Below are 17773 nucleotides of genomic sequence, written 5' to 3'. Positions count from 1 at the left end.
AATTGTGAAGTTGCTCCTAGGGATGGTGGAGGTAGTATTGCCCGGGTTGAGAATATGTTGCAGAAAATAATGAGGAGGTTTGATGCTAGTGATGAACACACTAAAGAGTTGAGGAGTGACTTAGAGAGTATTGGGCAAAAAGTTGATGCACTTGCAATCTCGATCAAGCATCTTGAGTTGCAAATGGCCTAATTGTCTTCGACTATGAACCCACGCCAACCGGGCACTCTTCCTAGCAATACTATCCAAAATCTAAAAAATGATGGACATTTTATGGTAGTCACAACTCGAGGTGGTAAGAAAACCATTGATCCATCGATGCTGTCTGGTGTAGAAAATTTGATAATAGGCGATGATTAGGTAGTGGAGGTTAGTGGTGAGTTTAGAGACAAAACGGGGAAAAAGCTGAGGTACCCCAAAAAGTGACCACCATGCCTAGACCACCACCTCAATTCCCACAGAGGTTAATTAAAAAAGACCGAGGATGGTAAATACTAACGTTTTATCACTATGCTCAAACAGCTTTCCATCAATGTCCTTTGACAGAAACTATTGAACAAAAGCCCAATTATGCCAAGTTCATGATAGATATGGTCTACTAAGAAAAGATCACTTAGTTTTGAGGATGATGATAGAATGCAACATTATAGCGCTGTTGCTCTAGTGAAAGAGAAAGAATATCTAGGTGCCTTGACTATTCCATGTACATTCGGGTTATTACACTTTGCAAAAGCATTATGTCATTTTGGGTAAAAAATAAATCGCATGCCTCTTTCTATTTACAAGAAGTTAGGTTTGGGTGACCTAAAGCCCACTGCGATGCCTCTACTGATGGCCGATCAAACGGTGAGGAGGCCTATTGGGATACTTTACAATGTGTTAATAACTGTGGAGTCATTCATATTTATGGCCAATTTTGTGATTATTGATTGTGAGGTTGATTTTGAGGTGCCTATTATTCTGGGGATTCCATTCCTTGCTACAGGTAAAGCCTTGGGTGATATGGAGTAAGGACAAACAAAATTTTGGTAAAATAATAAAGAAGCGACTTTCAACATTTATAGGTCCATGAGGCAGAGTGCTGAGAACCAATCGTTATCTACCATATCTTACATGGTTGAAAAATCATTTGAGGTAGAAATAGAAAAGTGTCTATGTGTAGAAGCACTAGTGGCAATGATCATGAATTTTAATAGTGATTGCATAGAATAGTCTGGGTCATTGGTTGCGTCACTTGATCGAGGTGATGTTCCGTTAAAACCAATGAATTTATAGTAAGATATGAAGCATCGCGAGTCTCCACCAGTGAAACCATCGATAGAGGAGGCTCCAAAAGTAGAACTTAAGGCTTTACCACCTTATTTGAGGTATGTATTCTTGGGAAAAGGTTACACATTGTTGGTAATTATTCCATCAACTTTGAATATGCATCAAGTTGAGAGTTTGGTGGAGGTGCTAAAAAGGTTCAAAAGAGCTATTGGATGGATAGTGCGAATATTATTGGGATTTCTCCTGAGATTTGTTCGTATAAAATCCAACTCATGCTCGATCATAAGCCAAGTATTGAGCACCAGAGACGTTTAAATCCACCTGTGGGTGGTTAAGAAGGAAATTATCAAGTGGTTTGATGCTGGAGTGATATATTCAATTGCCGATAGTAGTTGGGTATGCCCTGTTCAGTGTGTATCTAAGAAACGGGAAATAGATGTGGTCCCCAATGAAAAATATGAGCTTGTCCCGATGAGACCGGTGACTTGATGGAGGGTGTTTATAGATTACTGAAAATAAACTGCATGGACCGATAAGGAGGATTTTTCTATGCCCTTCATGGATCAGATGTTGGATAGACTTGCAGGAAAGGGGTGGTACTGTTTTCTTGATTTTTATTAAGGTTATAATCATATTTCTATTACACCAAAAGATCAAGAGAAGACCACTTTTACTTGTCCTTATGGAACTTTCGCGTTCAAGAGAATGTCGTTTGGGTTATGTAATGCACCAACCACGTTTCACAGATGTATGATGTCGATATTCTCCAATATGGTGGAGGACACTATTGAGGTGTTTATCAATAATTTTCAGTGGTTGGTGACTCCATTGAGAGGTCTTTGAGTCATTTGTTCGAGATTCTTATGAGGTGTGAAGATTCCAACCTTGTTCTAAGTTGGGAAAATGACACTTTATGGTGAAAAAAGGTGTTTTATTGGGTCACCACATTTTCAGAGAAGGGTATAGAGGTTGATCGAGCTAAAGTGGAGGTGATAGAGAGACTTCCTCCACCCATGTCTGTAAAAGGTGTGAAAAGTTTTCTTTGGCATGCAGGCTTTTACACGGAGGTTCATCAAGGATTTTTCAAAGATTGCACATCCTTTGTGCAAGTTGCTTAAGAAAGAGTGTTTCATTTTGATGAATCTTATCTTAAGGCATTTTGTGAGTTGAAGGAAAAGTTGGTGTCTACACCTATCATTATTTCTCCGGATTGGAGCAAGCAATTTGAGGTGATGTGTGATGCGAGTGGGGTAAATTCCTTAATGAAGCCCAAAAGAACTACACTGTGACTGAACAAGAGCTCCTTGCAATAGTCTTTGCTTTCGAGAAATTATGCTCTATTTGCTTGGCACGAGGGTTATAGTGCATACTGATCATTCTGCTTTGAGATATTTTATGGCAAAGAAGGATGAAAAACTTAGGTTGATTAATTGGGTATTACTATTGCAAGAATTTGACTTTTAGGTGAAAGACAGCAAAGGGACCGAAAATCAAGTTGCTGACCACTTGTCCTGATTAGAAGATGAACCAATGAGGAGTTAGGTGAAAAGACTGAAATTCATGATACTTTCCCTTATGATCATGTACTGGCTGCGTCCCAAGACTTCATTCCATGGTTCGCGGATTTTGTAAATTATATGGCTAGTGATATTGTCCCACCGGACTTTTCCTTTCATCAAAGGATAAAGTCCAAGCATGATGTGAAAAAGTTCTTTTGGGATGAGACATACTTATATAGGAGTTGCGCCGATGGGCTTATTCGGCGTTGTGTGCCAGAAGTTGAGATGTTGAGTGTTTTGGAGGCATGACATTCTTTGCCTGTACGTGGGCATCATAGTCGTATCCAGACTGCTCATAAGATCTTTCAATATGGCTACTATTGTCCAACCATCCACCAAGATGCTCATGAGTTCGCCAAGGCATGTGATAGATTCCAAAGAGATGGTGGCATTTCGAGAATGCAAGAACTCCCTTTAAATCCCATTCTTGTGGTTGAATTGTTTGATGTGTGGGGCATTGACTTTATGGGCTCTTTTGTGAGTTCTCATGTGATGAAGTACATTCTTGTGGTAGTCTTTTATGTGTAAAAATGGGAAGAAGCTATCACACTTGCGAATAATGAAGGGAAGAGTGTCACCGCGTTCTTGCAAAGAATAAATTTTTTAGATTTGGCACCCCAAGGGTTATTATGAGTGATAGGGGATCCCACTTTTGCAACAAGTTGTTTAATGGATTATTAGGAAAATATGGGGTTCGCCATAATGTGGACATTCCTTACAATACTTCAACTAGTGGGATAGTTGAGGTGTCAAACAGGGAGATTAAGCAAATTTTTGCAAAAATAGTGAATGCTAGTAGAACGGATTGGTCAAGGAGGCTTGATGATGCTCTTTGGGCCTACCGGACAACATACAAGACTCCCATAGGTATGTCCTCATACCAACTTCTATATGTGAAGGCTTGTCACTTACCGATTGAATTAAAGCATAAGGCCTTGTGGGCAATGAAGAAGTTTAAAATGGATTGGAATGAGGCTGCGGAAAAGATGTTAAACGGGTTGAATGAGCTTGATAAATTTCTCTTAAAGTCATATGAAAGTTCAGCCCTCTACAATGAAAAAAATGAAGAAGTACCATGACCAAAAGATTGAGAAGCGCAATTTTTTTGGTTGGGGATTTGGTGTTTTTGTTCAATCTAGGTTGCGCTTGTTTCCAGGAAAACTCAAGTCCAAATGGACCGGTCCCTATTTGATCACCAAACTATTCCCTCATGGTGAGATTGAGTTGGAGAACAAGGAGGGTGTGAGGTTCAAGGTGAACGGGCAGCGAATTAAAATCTATCTAGGGCATGCTGAAGTGACAAATGAAGTGATCGAGGCATACCATCTTGATAAAGTTTGAATAATCAACAATCCTCTATGGTGTCAAAAAATAAATCAAGCGCTGATTGGGAGTAAGTCCAATTTGTATTCTCTAGACAACTATAGGTTTTTCATGACTTTCTAGGCATAGTTGCATTATTTTTGCTTTTATTACTTATATCACGTCTGAATGTTCCTTTATTTTTCCTTAGAAGTGTTGGCTAGAGCGTTAGAGTAGGGCCAGTGTCCAAAATAATGTCCAGAAAACACAAAAAGATTAGCTTAATTGGTGTTAAATGTACAGGGACCAAATCACCTAAAATTTGTACAAAATTGGTCAGGTGCACCCATCGACGGACCCGTCTAAAAACATCATCCCTTCGTTGGACCATCGGTAAGATCCGTCATGCCCATGTAAGTTCTTTAATTTTTTTTAAGTAAGGGCACTGTTGAAAAAGGGGTCAATGGACCGTCGACCGACTTACGGTCCGTCGATAGGGAATCATCGATCCTTCACCCACCAACCCGACCCGACCACTCCTGCTACATATTAAAAGTTTTAAAACTTTTCACAGTACCTCATCAATTGGATTTAGCCCCATCCCCCTCGACGTTTCAAGGATTATTGTTAAGCCTTTGGTCATAGGATCTGCCAAATTGCTTTCGGACCTAATATATTCCAAGGAAATAACACCCACTTTCAACAACTGTTTAACTGCACCATGTCTGAAGCAAATGTGTCTCTCTTTTTTTAATTGTACACACTATTTTTGGCGATTCTAATTACTACCTGTGAGTCACAATGAAGATAAACTGGTGAAGCTTGTCTTCCCCACAGATGCATATTTTCCAAAAGATTTCTCAGCCACTAAGCTTCTTGCCCTGCCAACTCGAGATAAATGACTTTGAATTCCATGGTAGAACGTACAATACGAGTCTGTTTGGAGGACTTCCACGAAATAGGACCGGCACCCAAAGTAAACACATATCCACTGGTGGAGTTAACTTCATCATTGTTAGTTACCCAGTTATCATCACAAAAACCTTCTAAAACAGCAGGAAATTCATTAAAATCCAAACACCAATTCGTAGTACCTCTTAAATACCTAGCACCAATGAAGAGCATCCCAGTATTCACTACTGTGATTATGAGTATATATACTCAATCTACTAGTAGTATATACAATATCAGGCCGAGTATGGTTCATGAGAAACATCACGCTCCCAATTATTTTAGCATGTTCAGTTTGAGAAACACTAGGTTCCTTATTCTTCTTCAAGTGTATGCTAGGATCATAAGGAGTTCTTACTGGAACTACGTCAAAACAATCAAACTTTTTCAACATTTTTTCAATGTAATGAGTCTGATACAAAGATAAACCATTAGCTGTTCTTTTGATTTTAACTCCCAAAATCACATCTTCTTCACCAAGGTCTTTCATTTAAAATTTAGAAGAAAAAAAGTTGTTAGTCTCATTAATAACATTCACATTAGGACCAAAATTTAACATGTCATCTACATATAAACATATAATGACACAATCTGAACCTATCATTTTAGAATAAACACATGTATCAGACGAATTTACACAAAGTCATTATCCACTAATGTGATATTAAATTTCTATACCATTGATTAAAGTGCTTATTTTAGTCTGTATAAGGACTTTCTCAATTTGCACAATTTATCCTCTTGTCCTGGAATCACAAACCCCTCTGGTTGAGTTAAATAGATCTCTTCCTATAAATTACCATTTAAAAATATTGTTTTAGTATCCATTTGATGTACCACTAAATCATGAATAGCGGCTAAAGCAACAAGAGTTCTAATGGTCTCTATTTTAGTCACAAGAGAATAAGTATCTAAGTAATCAACACCTTTCTTTTTCTTTAAACCCTAATGACAAGTATAGCCTTATATACATCACTTGTACCATCAATTCTTTATTTCTTCTTCAATATTCACTTGCTACTTATGGTTTTAAAACCTTTAGGCAAATCAAACAAGTCCCAAATGTGATTAGAATCTATAGAGTCTAACTCACTTTTAATAGCCTCTTTCCAAAATATAACATCTATTAATCTCATTGCTTCATCATAAGTCTTAGGATCTTCTTATATTAAATATATAGACATTAATTCATCATTTAAAACATTAATATCAAAATTTTCAGTTAAGAAAGTAGTGATAAATCTTAACCAAAACATGTCTCAATTCTATATCTCTTACTTCTTCTAAGTTCATTTTAATGCTCATTAGAAATGACTCTAGAAGAAGGTACATCATGAGAATTAATAGACATAGACATAGAATCATTATTTTTCACATGACTCGGCACTTCATTTTTCAAAGGAAAAATATGCTCAGAAAATTCTACATCTTTAGATTCACAAATAGAATGATTATTTAGAGACATAATCTATATGCAACACTATTTTGAGCATAACTAATATAGACAGTATCAGAAGTCTTAGAACCAACATTTACTCATGTAATATCAGTTAAACTAACCTTAGCCAAACACCTCCACACTTTCAGAAATTTCAAATTAGGAGCAAATACTTTCCATAACTCATATGGGGTCTTGATTAACTTCTTATGCGGGACTCTATTAAGAATATAACATGTAGACAAAAATCCTTCTCCCCACATATTGTAAGATAGACAAGAGCTTAAAACATAGAATTCATCATTTCTTTAAAGTATCTATTTTTCAGTTCTGCTACACTATTTTGTTGAGGAGTATATGGAGCACTAACCTCATGTATTATATCATTTTTCTCACAAAAATCTTCTATATATTTAGTACTATATTCACCGCCCAATCAGATCTAAACCTTTTGATTTTCCTATCTAATTGATTTTCCACTTCTGCTTTGAATTTCAAAAACATGCTTTCAGCCTCATATTTAGACTTAAGAAGATATACCTTATTGTATCTAGAAAAGTCATCAATAAAAGCAATGTAATACTTTTTTCAACTTTTGCTAACAGTGTTCTTGAAATTTGCTAAATCTGAATGTATTAGTTTAAGTAATAAGTCTTTCTACTAATAACAGATTTGAAAGGTTTCTTGGCATGGTTTTCTTCTATACACAGGATATTTAAAAAACCATCAATTTTAATCATAGGAATTAATTTCATTTTTCTAAGCCTTTTAATAAAAGCAATATTTATATAATCTAGTCTATCATGCCATATATTAATAGACTCAACAATATAAGCAAAATTTAAAATGCTTGCGTTATTGACAATCTCTTGAAAAATGTTCAATACAAATAATCCTAACTAAGATATACATTCCAAACAAAGTTTCCTCCGTGAGAAATAATTTGTTTATCTGCTTCAAAAATAAGTTTAAGTCCTACTTTGTTGAGAAGTGCTCCGGAAACTAAATTTCTATGGAGGGAGGGAATATCCAAAACATTGTTAAAGGATAATGTCTTTCCACAAGTTAACTTAAGAAAAACTTTTCCTTTACCCATAACTACAACAGTAGCGGAGTTACCCATATATACACAATGTCCATCACTAGACTCCTCAAAGTCATAGAATAACTCTTTGTTGGCACAGAATGCCTTGAGGCACTTGTGTCTTGCAACCAGTAAATTTTATTTGCCACCAGATTTGACTCAGCGGCTACAATAACAACACTTCATTACCCTCAGTATGATTGGATTGGACATCACTTTGTCCTTCCTGTTTTGAGTCTTGCCCTTTTCTTTGATAGCACTTGGCAGCTCTGTGACAAACTTTTCCACAAACAAAACAAGAGCCCCTTAAATCTTTGAATTTGAGTCTTTGGCTTGTTGAATTGATTTTTCTTCTTCATAAGTTCCTTTTTTGAGACTTTCTTCTATTTGCCTTTGAACCTGTCGTTCAAAACAATACTTGAAGATTCAAAAAGATTAGCTTTAGAAGAATTTAGAGAAAGTTCTTCCATCTTATCTTTTAGATGGTTCGCCTCTTCAGTGCTCAAGTGACCAATAAGTTCTCGGAGGGTGAAACTATTTTTCTTATGTTTTAATTGGTTTCTATAATCATTCCAAGATGGTGGAAATTTTTCAAGAAGAACATTAGCCTGAAATATATCACATATCTTCATGTCCTTGTTGAGAACATCAGTAGTCATGTTCTCATATTCGTGAACTTGTTCTATTATTGTGTTATTATCAACCAATTGAAATTTAATCTATTGACCGACAAGATGTTTTTTTTCCTGCATATCAGCACCATATTCTTTTCCAAACTATCCTATATTTATTTGGCATATTTATAGTATGAAATAAATACAATAAAGGATTAGTCATACGATTTAGCAAATTTCCTCTAGCAATTTTTTTATCCTTTTCAAACTTCTTTTTAACAATATCATCAACAATTATAAAATTGCTAGAATAAGTAGTAGTGTTAGAACCATTCATAGACGGTTCTTTAAATAAAACATAATCAACTTCTAATTGTTCAAAGAAAATTAAATGTTTTTGTGACCACGCTTAAAATTATTTCCCTCCAAAGGCTCAAGTTTTGACAAATCATAAAAAGTTTTGTTCAAAGAAATAGCCATTATAAATATAGTATAGTAGATAATAGTACAATGTTGATATTAGATTGAAATAAAAAGTAATAAATAACTTATCACAAACACTGTGTCGTGGCAAGCCACTGCCTTGAGAGCGATTTCGACTCGACTCCGGTGCAAATCGTTGTAGACGGTCGCTTCCCAAAGTTCCACAGTTAGTCTCAAACATGTGCTCGTGGCTGAAAGTTTAGAGTTGCACAAAAAATAATTGCCCAGAAATTCAGAATGGGATGAAGGATTATTCAAGCCAATAAAAAGAAATTGTTGAGGGAGAGTTAATGAAAGATGGGAATTGTTTTTTTTTCTTCTCAGTGTTTATCTCCCAAAATGATACTCCTTAAATAGGAAAATCATTTCGTTTCATCCATCAATAGAATGTAAGAAACTAAAATATAACTAATGTAATGAAAGATAACTCTTACTTTATTGACATATTTGTCATTATACAAAAGTAACTTCAAGACTTCTAAATATTTCTTACGAACATAAGAAAATAACACTTGAAATAAATGTGAACCATTAATGAGGGAGTAACTTTCTTGTTTCATATATATTAATGACTTAACAATGATCACATAGATTAATTAAGGAGAGCTAAAAGATGTAACTTATCCTTTGCATTTAAAGAAAAGGAATATTTTCCACTGGTTGAAGTCTAGAAGGCAAAGCTTGGGAAAGATTCTCTCAAGACAAAGCCTGTCACGACCCAAAATTACCTCCTAGAAGTTATGAGGAACCGTCATTTCGTGACTAGGCATACTTGACCCTTTGGGACCTTGTACAAGACCTTTAACTATCGTTCATTACATAAGACATAAAAAGTAGTGATAAATTAAAAATTTTCAGGAATAAATTAATAAAAAGGAAATCTTTCATAAACACTTAAGAAATCTCATCGTCACAAGCCAACCTTAAGGCACGACATAACATTTTAAGGACACGTCCCTTTACATTAAAAGAGAAATACATAATAAGTCTTAATAATGAAACTAGGAAACAAAAGACTTTCCTTGAATATATGAGGACATACCAATTCTTGAGAGAGTGTATTTCGCAAGATTCGCCTTCTAATCTTCCAAAAATCCTTCAACCTATGCTTATGGTGTATAGAAAAGTATGGGGTTAGTACAAATAATGTACTAAGTATGGCATATGCAAAAATATGCGAAAAGGGACATTTTAGTAAAGTAACATTTTCATGCCAAATAAGTAAAACATTCAAAAATATTAAAACAAAACACCACAAGAACCTTGACTTAACACTTAGAGAATAATTTCAATAATTTAAACCCAAAAGAAACACTTTGTATCAAACTTCATAAACTCTATAATAAACTCAAATTGAACATTACAATGAGTTACAAGACCCAAAAATGTTAACTCCCAAAGTATTGCCAATAAGGAATAAGCATCGTTTCCGTAGGAGTTTTCCTTCAAAGTTCATCCTAAGATTCACTAAGATAAGACATGAAGATAGTACTCACGTACCTCCTTCAATAGACACCAAATCAACCCTCAAGACTTCCTCCCTTTTGGCATACTCACCTTGGGATAACAAGCACCCACTCACTAGCAATACAATAGAAGAAACCCAACAAAACACCAAAGTCTTCCCATTCGGAATACCTACTTAGTGCAATGAGTAGATAGTATCCCATACCACCACCTACCCTAAGTAGTACACTCTTTTAGAACGTTTGGCACCTAATATTCTCTTTCGGAAGGTCCTACCTAATGCAATGGATAGATAGCGTCCCATACTACCACCTACCCTAAGTAGCACATTGTTTTAGAAGACTTAGTTCAATCAATTCTTTTTGTGGGAGTTACCTTAACCTACATAGACCATGAGGGCTAGACACGAAATCCCAACATTAACCCCTATCAGAGGAGGGATTCTCACTTGCCTAGAGTAAGGTCATTCTTTTTAGATTTTACATGGCTTTCCCAATAGCTACACCAATGTGGGCTCATAGTTCAGGGATAAGGAGATTGCTACTAACTAACTCATTCTCTACTAACGAGGAGTACTCATATCAAGAGGTACATTAGAATACAACATCTAAACTCACGAAGTTTGACCACCTCTTCTTCATATCCTCTCGGTTCTAGGCATAACCACCCACGGATTCTAAACATTATAAACTATATGTTAAGGATAACTAGTGAACACCAAACCTCAACTCACGAAGGCGATTCATCCTCCAACCTATCTTAGAAAGCTCAGGAGATGTAGTAAGGTGCTACATAATACTTCATCTCAACTCACAAAGAGTCTTTACCCAATACTCCCCTTTTAGGACTTAATTTAGTTTCGTTCATTCATTTAAGTGTGAGTGTGTGTGTACTTGTGAGAACACCTTACACATAAGCACCATTTCATTTACATTTAACTTCTATACATGCTTAGAGCTTCTTTCATCACATCAGACTTTACATTCTTCACACAATCATGAAATTCCTTTAAAAAAAATCCTTAATATACTTCTCATAATAAGCTTCATAAATCAATTACAAGAATAACTTCATTTAAGCATACACTTTAAGTCTACTTCACATAATAACTTCATAAGGAACATTTAACAAGAATGTCATATTTATAATCTTATTTCACATAACAAGCCCTAATAGACTCATTCACAATTAACTAGTAACTTCCCATTCATACAATTCAAGTAAAAACCGCAACCGAGAAGGTGGACCATACCACTCAAGAGCATTTTATAACTAAATCTCAATCAACATAAACAAATTACCCTTTAATACAAGCTTCCATCAACTATATCATTTTATTAAATTATTTATCATAAATTAGCCCTTAGGGCAGTAGATAAACATCAATAACAACATATGTAAACCAAAGTTCAAAGATTACCAATTCATGCTCATTTGATCCATTTATTAAGCCAACATTAGATGAAAAGATTTAACATGATTTCAATGAGTTTTTAACAGTAAAATCATCAAATAACATTATAAATATTATTATTAAATCATTAGAAATGTTTTCATGAACTACCCATATTTAAAGTTGAAGATAGTAGAAACTAGGGTTGAAAACCCCTTTTGAAAATTCATTTAAAGGAACTCGTTGAATGGAAGAGAGTCCAAAGATATATACCATACCTCAAAATAAATACAAACCACTGAATTTTATGAAGAACACGTCCCAACCAGCCTTCAAAGTTCTTCTTGACTTCTATCTTCCAAAGAGATTTGAGAGAGAATTCTAAAGGAGAGGGGTTTTGGGTATTAGGAAATGAGGTCTTAAAATGAGGTCTTAGCATTTGAAATACCTTAATATATATAAATAACCCTAACATAAATGTCCAAGGTCCTTAAAAGACTTGAGGTGAATTTACCAAACAACCCAAGCCAAGGCAGCCACTTAGCAGCTTTTGTAGGCAGCCTACACGACCCTCAAACGACGGACCGTTTGTCAACCAACGCCCTGTCGATGGGGTATCGTTGATTGGTTATGAAACTCCAAAACTTTCAGGTTTTTATGCCCCAAATGACGTACCAGATCGACGGGCCGTTACCTAGTCAACTATCCGTCAATGGGCACTTCATTTTGGTAGTTTGGTCCAAGTCTTGGGCCCTTCTCTAGGTCCCCTTGTGGCTCCTAGGTGGGGTCGTGCCCGGATGTTAAACCCCTAAACTATTTCATCTAGCTCTTAGAAACAATCCACATAAATTTAGATTAAAATGAATACATAAAACTCACTCAAACACATCAAGACACACAAGCGCTATCTAAGGCACACGTTTTAAGATTCATGGACGTTCTTGGACGTTTGACCTCCAAACTTCACACACTGCCTAAGAACACTAAAGTAACCCATTTTAATTTCAAATTAATTCATGAAACACTCACGAGGCTCTACTTCACCTTAGTTCGTTTTGGGGCGTTAGAAAGTATGTCCACATATATCGGAGGGCATGGTCTTATTTCCTTAGTTTCTTTATTCAAAGACTTATTATGTACTTTTTCAATGTAAAGGGCCCTGTCACTAAGATATTATGTCGTGTTTTAAGTTTGGCTTCTGACGATGAGACTTTTAGTATTTTATGTAACATGTTTCCTTTATTAAATTATTCTTGAAAAGTTTTAATTCTACACTAATTTTCATGTCTTCTTTAATGAACGCTAGTTAAAAGTCTTGTACAAGAACCTCAAAGGGTCAAGTACGCCTTTTGACGATCCAACGGTTTCCCTAACTTCTACGGAGTACTTGCGGGTCGTTATAAAATTAATGCTAAAAGGACATTTCTATAAAACATGCTCTTTTTGATGAACTTCATAACATAAGCATAAGAAACCAGTCCAAGTCAACATATACGCATATAAGTCACATTCTAAGTAATCTAGAATATAACATAACCTTCTCTTCAAACCATATAACGATATGACCCTCTTACAAAAGGTTATGCTAAAACTTACATAAGTAAGACAAGAAGAGACATCCCATACACACTCTTCAAGCACTCCTAAATAATCCTTAAGACTACTTGAATAAAGATTATTCCTTTTTCATCAATTTAATTCCCTACCTAAAGTTAATCTAGGATTCACCTAAAAAAGACATGAAGAGACCACTCATACACCCTCTTCAAGCCTACCAAAGCAATCCTGAGTGATACTTATCTTTTTATTCACATGTGTTAACTTAACTCAACTATGTTCATTAAGTCATTTAAGAGTCATTCAACGATTAAGGACTTCACATAATGGTCTTCGAGAAGACCTAGTGAACCTACATCCTAACATCATTAAAGCCTACAAGTGCCATGTCTAGATAGCGTCTCATTCCACTACCTAAATGTTGTAGAACATCTCCAACAATAGAATGCATCCATAATGATGAGAATAGGAATTAATTGACAAATATCATACTAGTTAGGCATGGAATCCATATTCTACTCTACTCCGATTGAGGGAGTCTACTTGCCAAGGGTAGAACTAGGACACATCTCATGTGGGCACATGGTTAAGGAATATCAAGGGTTTCTTTGTATTCTATATTCAACTTAAGTAGAGTCTCTCTACAAGCATATTCACTTGGTTCTAGCCATGTTCTCATTGAGTAATTTAATCATAAAGGCATATGAAGAGGTACCATATAGTAGTCACAACCAAATCATAATACACATTACAAAGGATAGGTCCACTAGGTTTTCAAACCAATGGTGAATAAGGATAGCTCAATGACTTTGTTAATGTTGGTTTCATGCCGTTCCAGCCAACCTATCTCTAAGTCCATCATTCGCATAATAAGGACACAACTACGGCTATCAACTTCAAGGATATCATAACCTTCTTTATAGCTTAAAGGTTCCAAGTTAATGACCCTCTTAACCATGTTCAAGGTCATATTTCAATCATATATACACATACATGACAATGGTTCTTTAGCCTAATAAGTAAAGATTTCAAATTCATAGTCTTCATGTATAAAGTAGAGGGACATAGGTCTACCAAAATAAGACACATTTCATCATCATCTCATCACATGTACAATCACATTCAATTACACATAAATACAACTAGGTCTACTATAATTCACCCTATCCATTCCTATAAAACATTAGTATAGTCCATCATAATACTCATGTGTTCAATTAGGAAAAATCATACTTCTACCTCAAGTATACACATATAAAGACATCACCATAGTATATCATAATCATCTATAATAAATTAGGAGTAAACATGATTTCACATCATTCATACACAAAAGCCATCTAATCCTTTACAATGATCACCTATACAAGCTATATAACAAGATAAATTCACAATTCATAAAGTAATGCCGACAAGGCCACATTCTTCACAATTATAGCACATAAGAACCACCACCATAAGTGGACCATACCAATCAACAGAATTCAAGATCTATAATACACAATATTGAAGAGTTTATGTAAACAAACCACCATTCTATCATCAACACCTCTAATCCTTAGCCATTCAAACAAATTCAATTCACAAAGGCTCTTACCAATAGCCATACAGACCAATGCAACCCAATAATCAAACCGTACAATGATATAACATAATACAATATGAAAAACATAAAACAAAGGAAGCCTATTTAAAATTCTAACATGATCTTTACATCATTCAGTAACCCAAAGTAATCTACACAAGAATTCAATACGATAAGGAAATGATTAAATCACCCACATTATAGCAAGAATTAGGGTTCCATAGATTTCATGGGTTCATAGGAATTTTGATCAAAAAATTCAAATTAACATCAATTATATCATAAATAATCGATCCAAATCATATTATGTAACAACCTGTGGCAAGATGTCAAAATAGAAGATTTTATCTTTTAAGAAGTCTTAGAAAAGGATTTGAAGTTTAGCTTCTTGAAGAAACAGAGTTCAAGGATGAAACATCATACCACGACAAATACAAGACACGAAATTGATGAACATTTTATGCAAAAATCAAGATCCTAGCCTCAACGTTGCTTCAATCTCAAATGGAGTTATAGAGAATTCAATTTGGGGTCTTCGCTGTTGATATTGAAATAATGAACTCAACAATAGGTTTTAGGATAATAAAGCCACTTCAAATACCCAAAAATTCCTTAATTAACCACCCAATATATTTTTATAATGTTAGGTGAATTACCTATAGTTCCCCTAACTAGGCCGAGACACCTGCATAAACCTGCAGGTATAAAATGATGGAGACATCAACGGATCATCGACCAAATGACGGGCCATGATGGTAAGTCCATCATTTCAATAAGAGGCTTCTCAATTCGATATCTATATCCCACACCTAAGTGTGGAGAAACGTCCCCCATCGACAGATCATTTACAGGACAGTGGGGCGTCGCTTCGCTTTATTCGTTGGGACTTTTTTTGGTAGTTCCAAGACACAAGATGGGTCCTCTTAAAGGACCCTTAGAGTGGTCCTTGGTGAGTTGTTCCTACATGTTTCAAACCCACATACACTTTAAATATGTTACAAACCTCTCCGTCAATTTGAATTCAAACGATCATGTAAAACATGCAAAGGAACACTAGAACACACAAGCTCATCTCAAGGCTAACTTCCGAACGTCTTGTACCTTCTTCGATGTTTGACCTCCAAACTCTACCAACTGCCTATTGACCCCATAATAAACCGTTTTAAGAAAAGAAAACGTCATGAAACATGTGCTAAGATCTATCTTCACCTAGTTCATTTGAGAGGTGTTTCTGCGAAGTTTTGTGAATATTAAAATGAAATGAATTAAAGTAAGAATATAACACTAACTAATAATATTTAAGAAGTTTCAATTTGTCTATGTAAGGGCATGGGACTTTACCTATACAAATCACAATTGGACCTTGAAGGGAATTCTTGTGTAAGTTCTTTATGTATATATATGTTATGAATGAATACATAATGTTGGTCATGTAAGATATGTATGTTATTTGTTTCACTTGATACACATGATGTTGGTCTTAATTGGTGTGCATGATATTAACTACAGTTTTATGATCATGAATGAGCTAAAAGACAATGCTTATGATCTCTCTGTTAGTTTACTTGGTTCATGTGGAGTTATGGGGCTTCACATATACATTGCACTACTAGACTTTTATGGGGGTTATGAGTAAGGTAATGTGATGTATTGATGAAGTCGAATCTAAATATAAAACATTGACCATCGCTCTATTTTGGTGTTACTTTTGAACATGAATATAAATATTTATAATAGTTGTTGTTGTTATATGGACTTGTATATGATTCTTTGAACATGCATAAAGGCTGTTAGAGTGAACTTAGCATGTTAATAAAAAAAATGTCCCTTACTGCATCTTTTAAAATGTTTTACTTATATATGTTTCCATACTTATAGGATGTTGTTTATACTAACCTATATTTCTTCTATATTCTACATAATATTGGTTCTTGCCATTAAGGTGATTCAACGCCATTATCTCATGAAATTTGGATTGTTTCCCAAGTTGGCGAGTCCTCAAGTCCGAGGGAAAAACCTTATGATTTTAGCAATTAGTTGTTTTGATTTTACTTAAACATATTAATCTACTCCTTCTATTTCAAGGACTAAGTTGTATTTATTTTATAAGAATTGTAATGATCTAAGGCCTAAGTCCCAATTTTCATACTCTTATAATAAGATGGAAATGTGAGAGAAGTTAGTTTCTATTTTCAATTCATAAAGTCAAGATGAACTGAAATGAAAAGTTTTAAGTTTTCTGCTTTTATTCTATCTAATGAGCAATGATGAATGTTAAAGGCTCGTTTAAGACCTTCTTGTGGTTGACGATGTCTGTTATGACTAGGGGTGCTCTCAGGTTATGACAAACTTTGTATTAGAGCATGAAGTTTAATAAATATTAGGAATGATTTATAACAAAACTACGTCTATGTAGAGTGTTGTTCATAATTGTGAAGGGATCTACACTTATGAATAAGAGGCTATGTGATGCTTGGTAAATTCTTATTTCTTGGGTACTCTTAAGTCGTTACTAAAGAGTTAACTCTATGTGTCCTTCTCATCAAATCCTTTTTTGTAGATATAGGCTATGACTACTAGAAGAAAACCTGCAAGAAGTGTTTAAGAGGATATTGAAAATGCGGGAGTTCCTCCACAAGAAAACCAAGCTCCTCCTCAAGAGCAAGTTCCTCTAGGTGGCCAAGCTCTGATCAATCCTCTAGTCATGTCAGATGGAGAGATAAGGGTGGCTTTCCTAAACATGAATCAAGTCATTTATATCTACGCACATTCCGTAACTACTCAAACTCAAGCTATGATGTCACAAGAAAATTGAGAATTCACACCCTGAGTGAATCAAAATGGTAGTACCATGGCTTCACTTTTGAGGGACTTAGCTAGAATGAACCCTCCAATGTTCTTTGGGTCCAAGGAAAATGAATTTTTTTCTTGACATTCTAGATGAGGTTTATAATATCTTGTGTTGTATAGGGTGAGTTCAATGACAAGATCGAGCTAGCCTCTTATAAACTCAAAGATGTAGCCTAAACTTGGTATACATAATGGAAGGACAATGGGATTTTGAGAGCGGG

General features: G+C 35.1%; 1 protein-coding gene across 1 annotated transcript in view; it reads left to right on the top strand.

The window, feature by feature from the left end:
* The first annotated feature begins 819 nt into the window (after window positions 1-819).
* The window catches only part of LOC138340324 (uncharacterized), an 82235-nt gene continuing 65281 nt past the window's right edge, over window positions 820-17773 (top strand). Inside the window, exons 1-3 of the mRNA XM_069292038.1 lie at window positions 820-985; window positions 3510-3695; window positions 3985-4075. Coding sequence (XP_069148139.1) covers window positions 820-985; window positions 3510-3695; window positions 3985-4075 — 443 coding nt within the window. The remainder of the gene's footprint in view (window positions 986-3509; window positions 3696-3984; window positions 4076-17773) is intronic.

The sequence above is a fragment of the Solanum lycopersicum genome, chromosome 12 (assembly GCF_036512215.1).
Source record: "Solanum lycopersicum chromosome 12, SLM_r2.1".
NCBI classification, from domain to species: Eukaryota; Viridiplantae; Streptophyta; class Magnoliopsida; order Solanales; family Solanaceae; genus Solanum; species Solanum lycopersicum.
The sequence above is the reverse complement of the archived record's forward strand: the minus strand, read 5'-3'. Positions and strand labels throughout refer to the sequence as shown.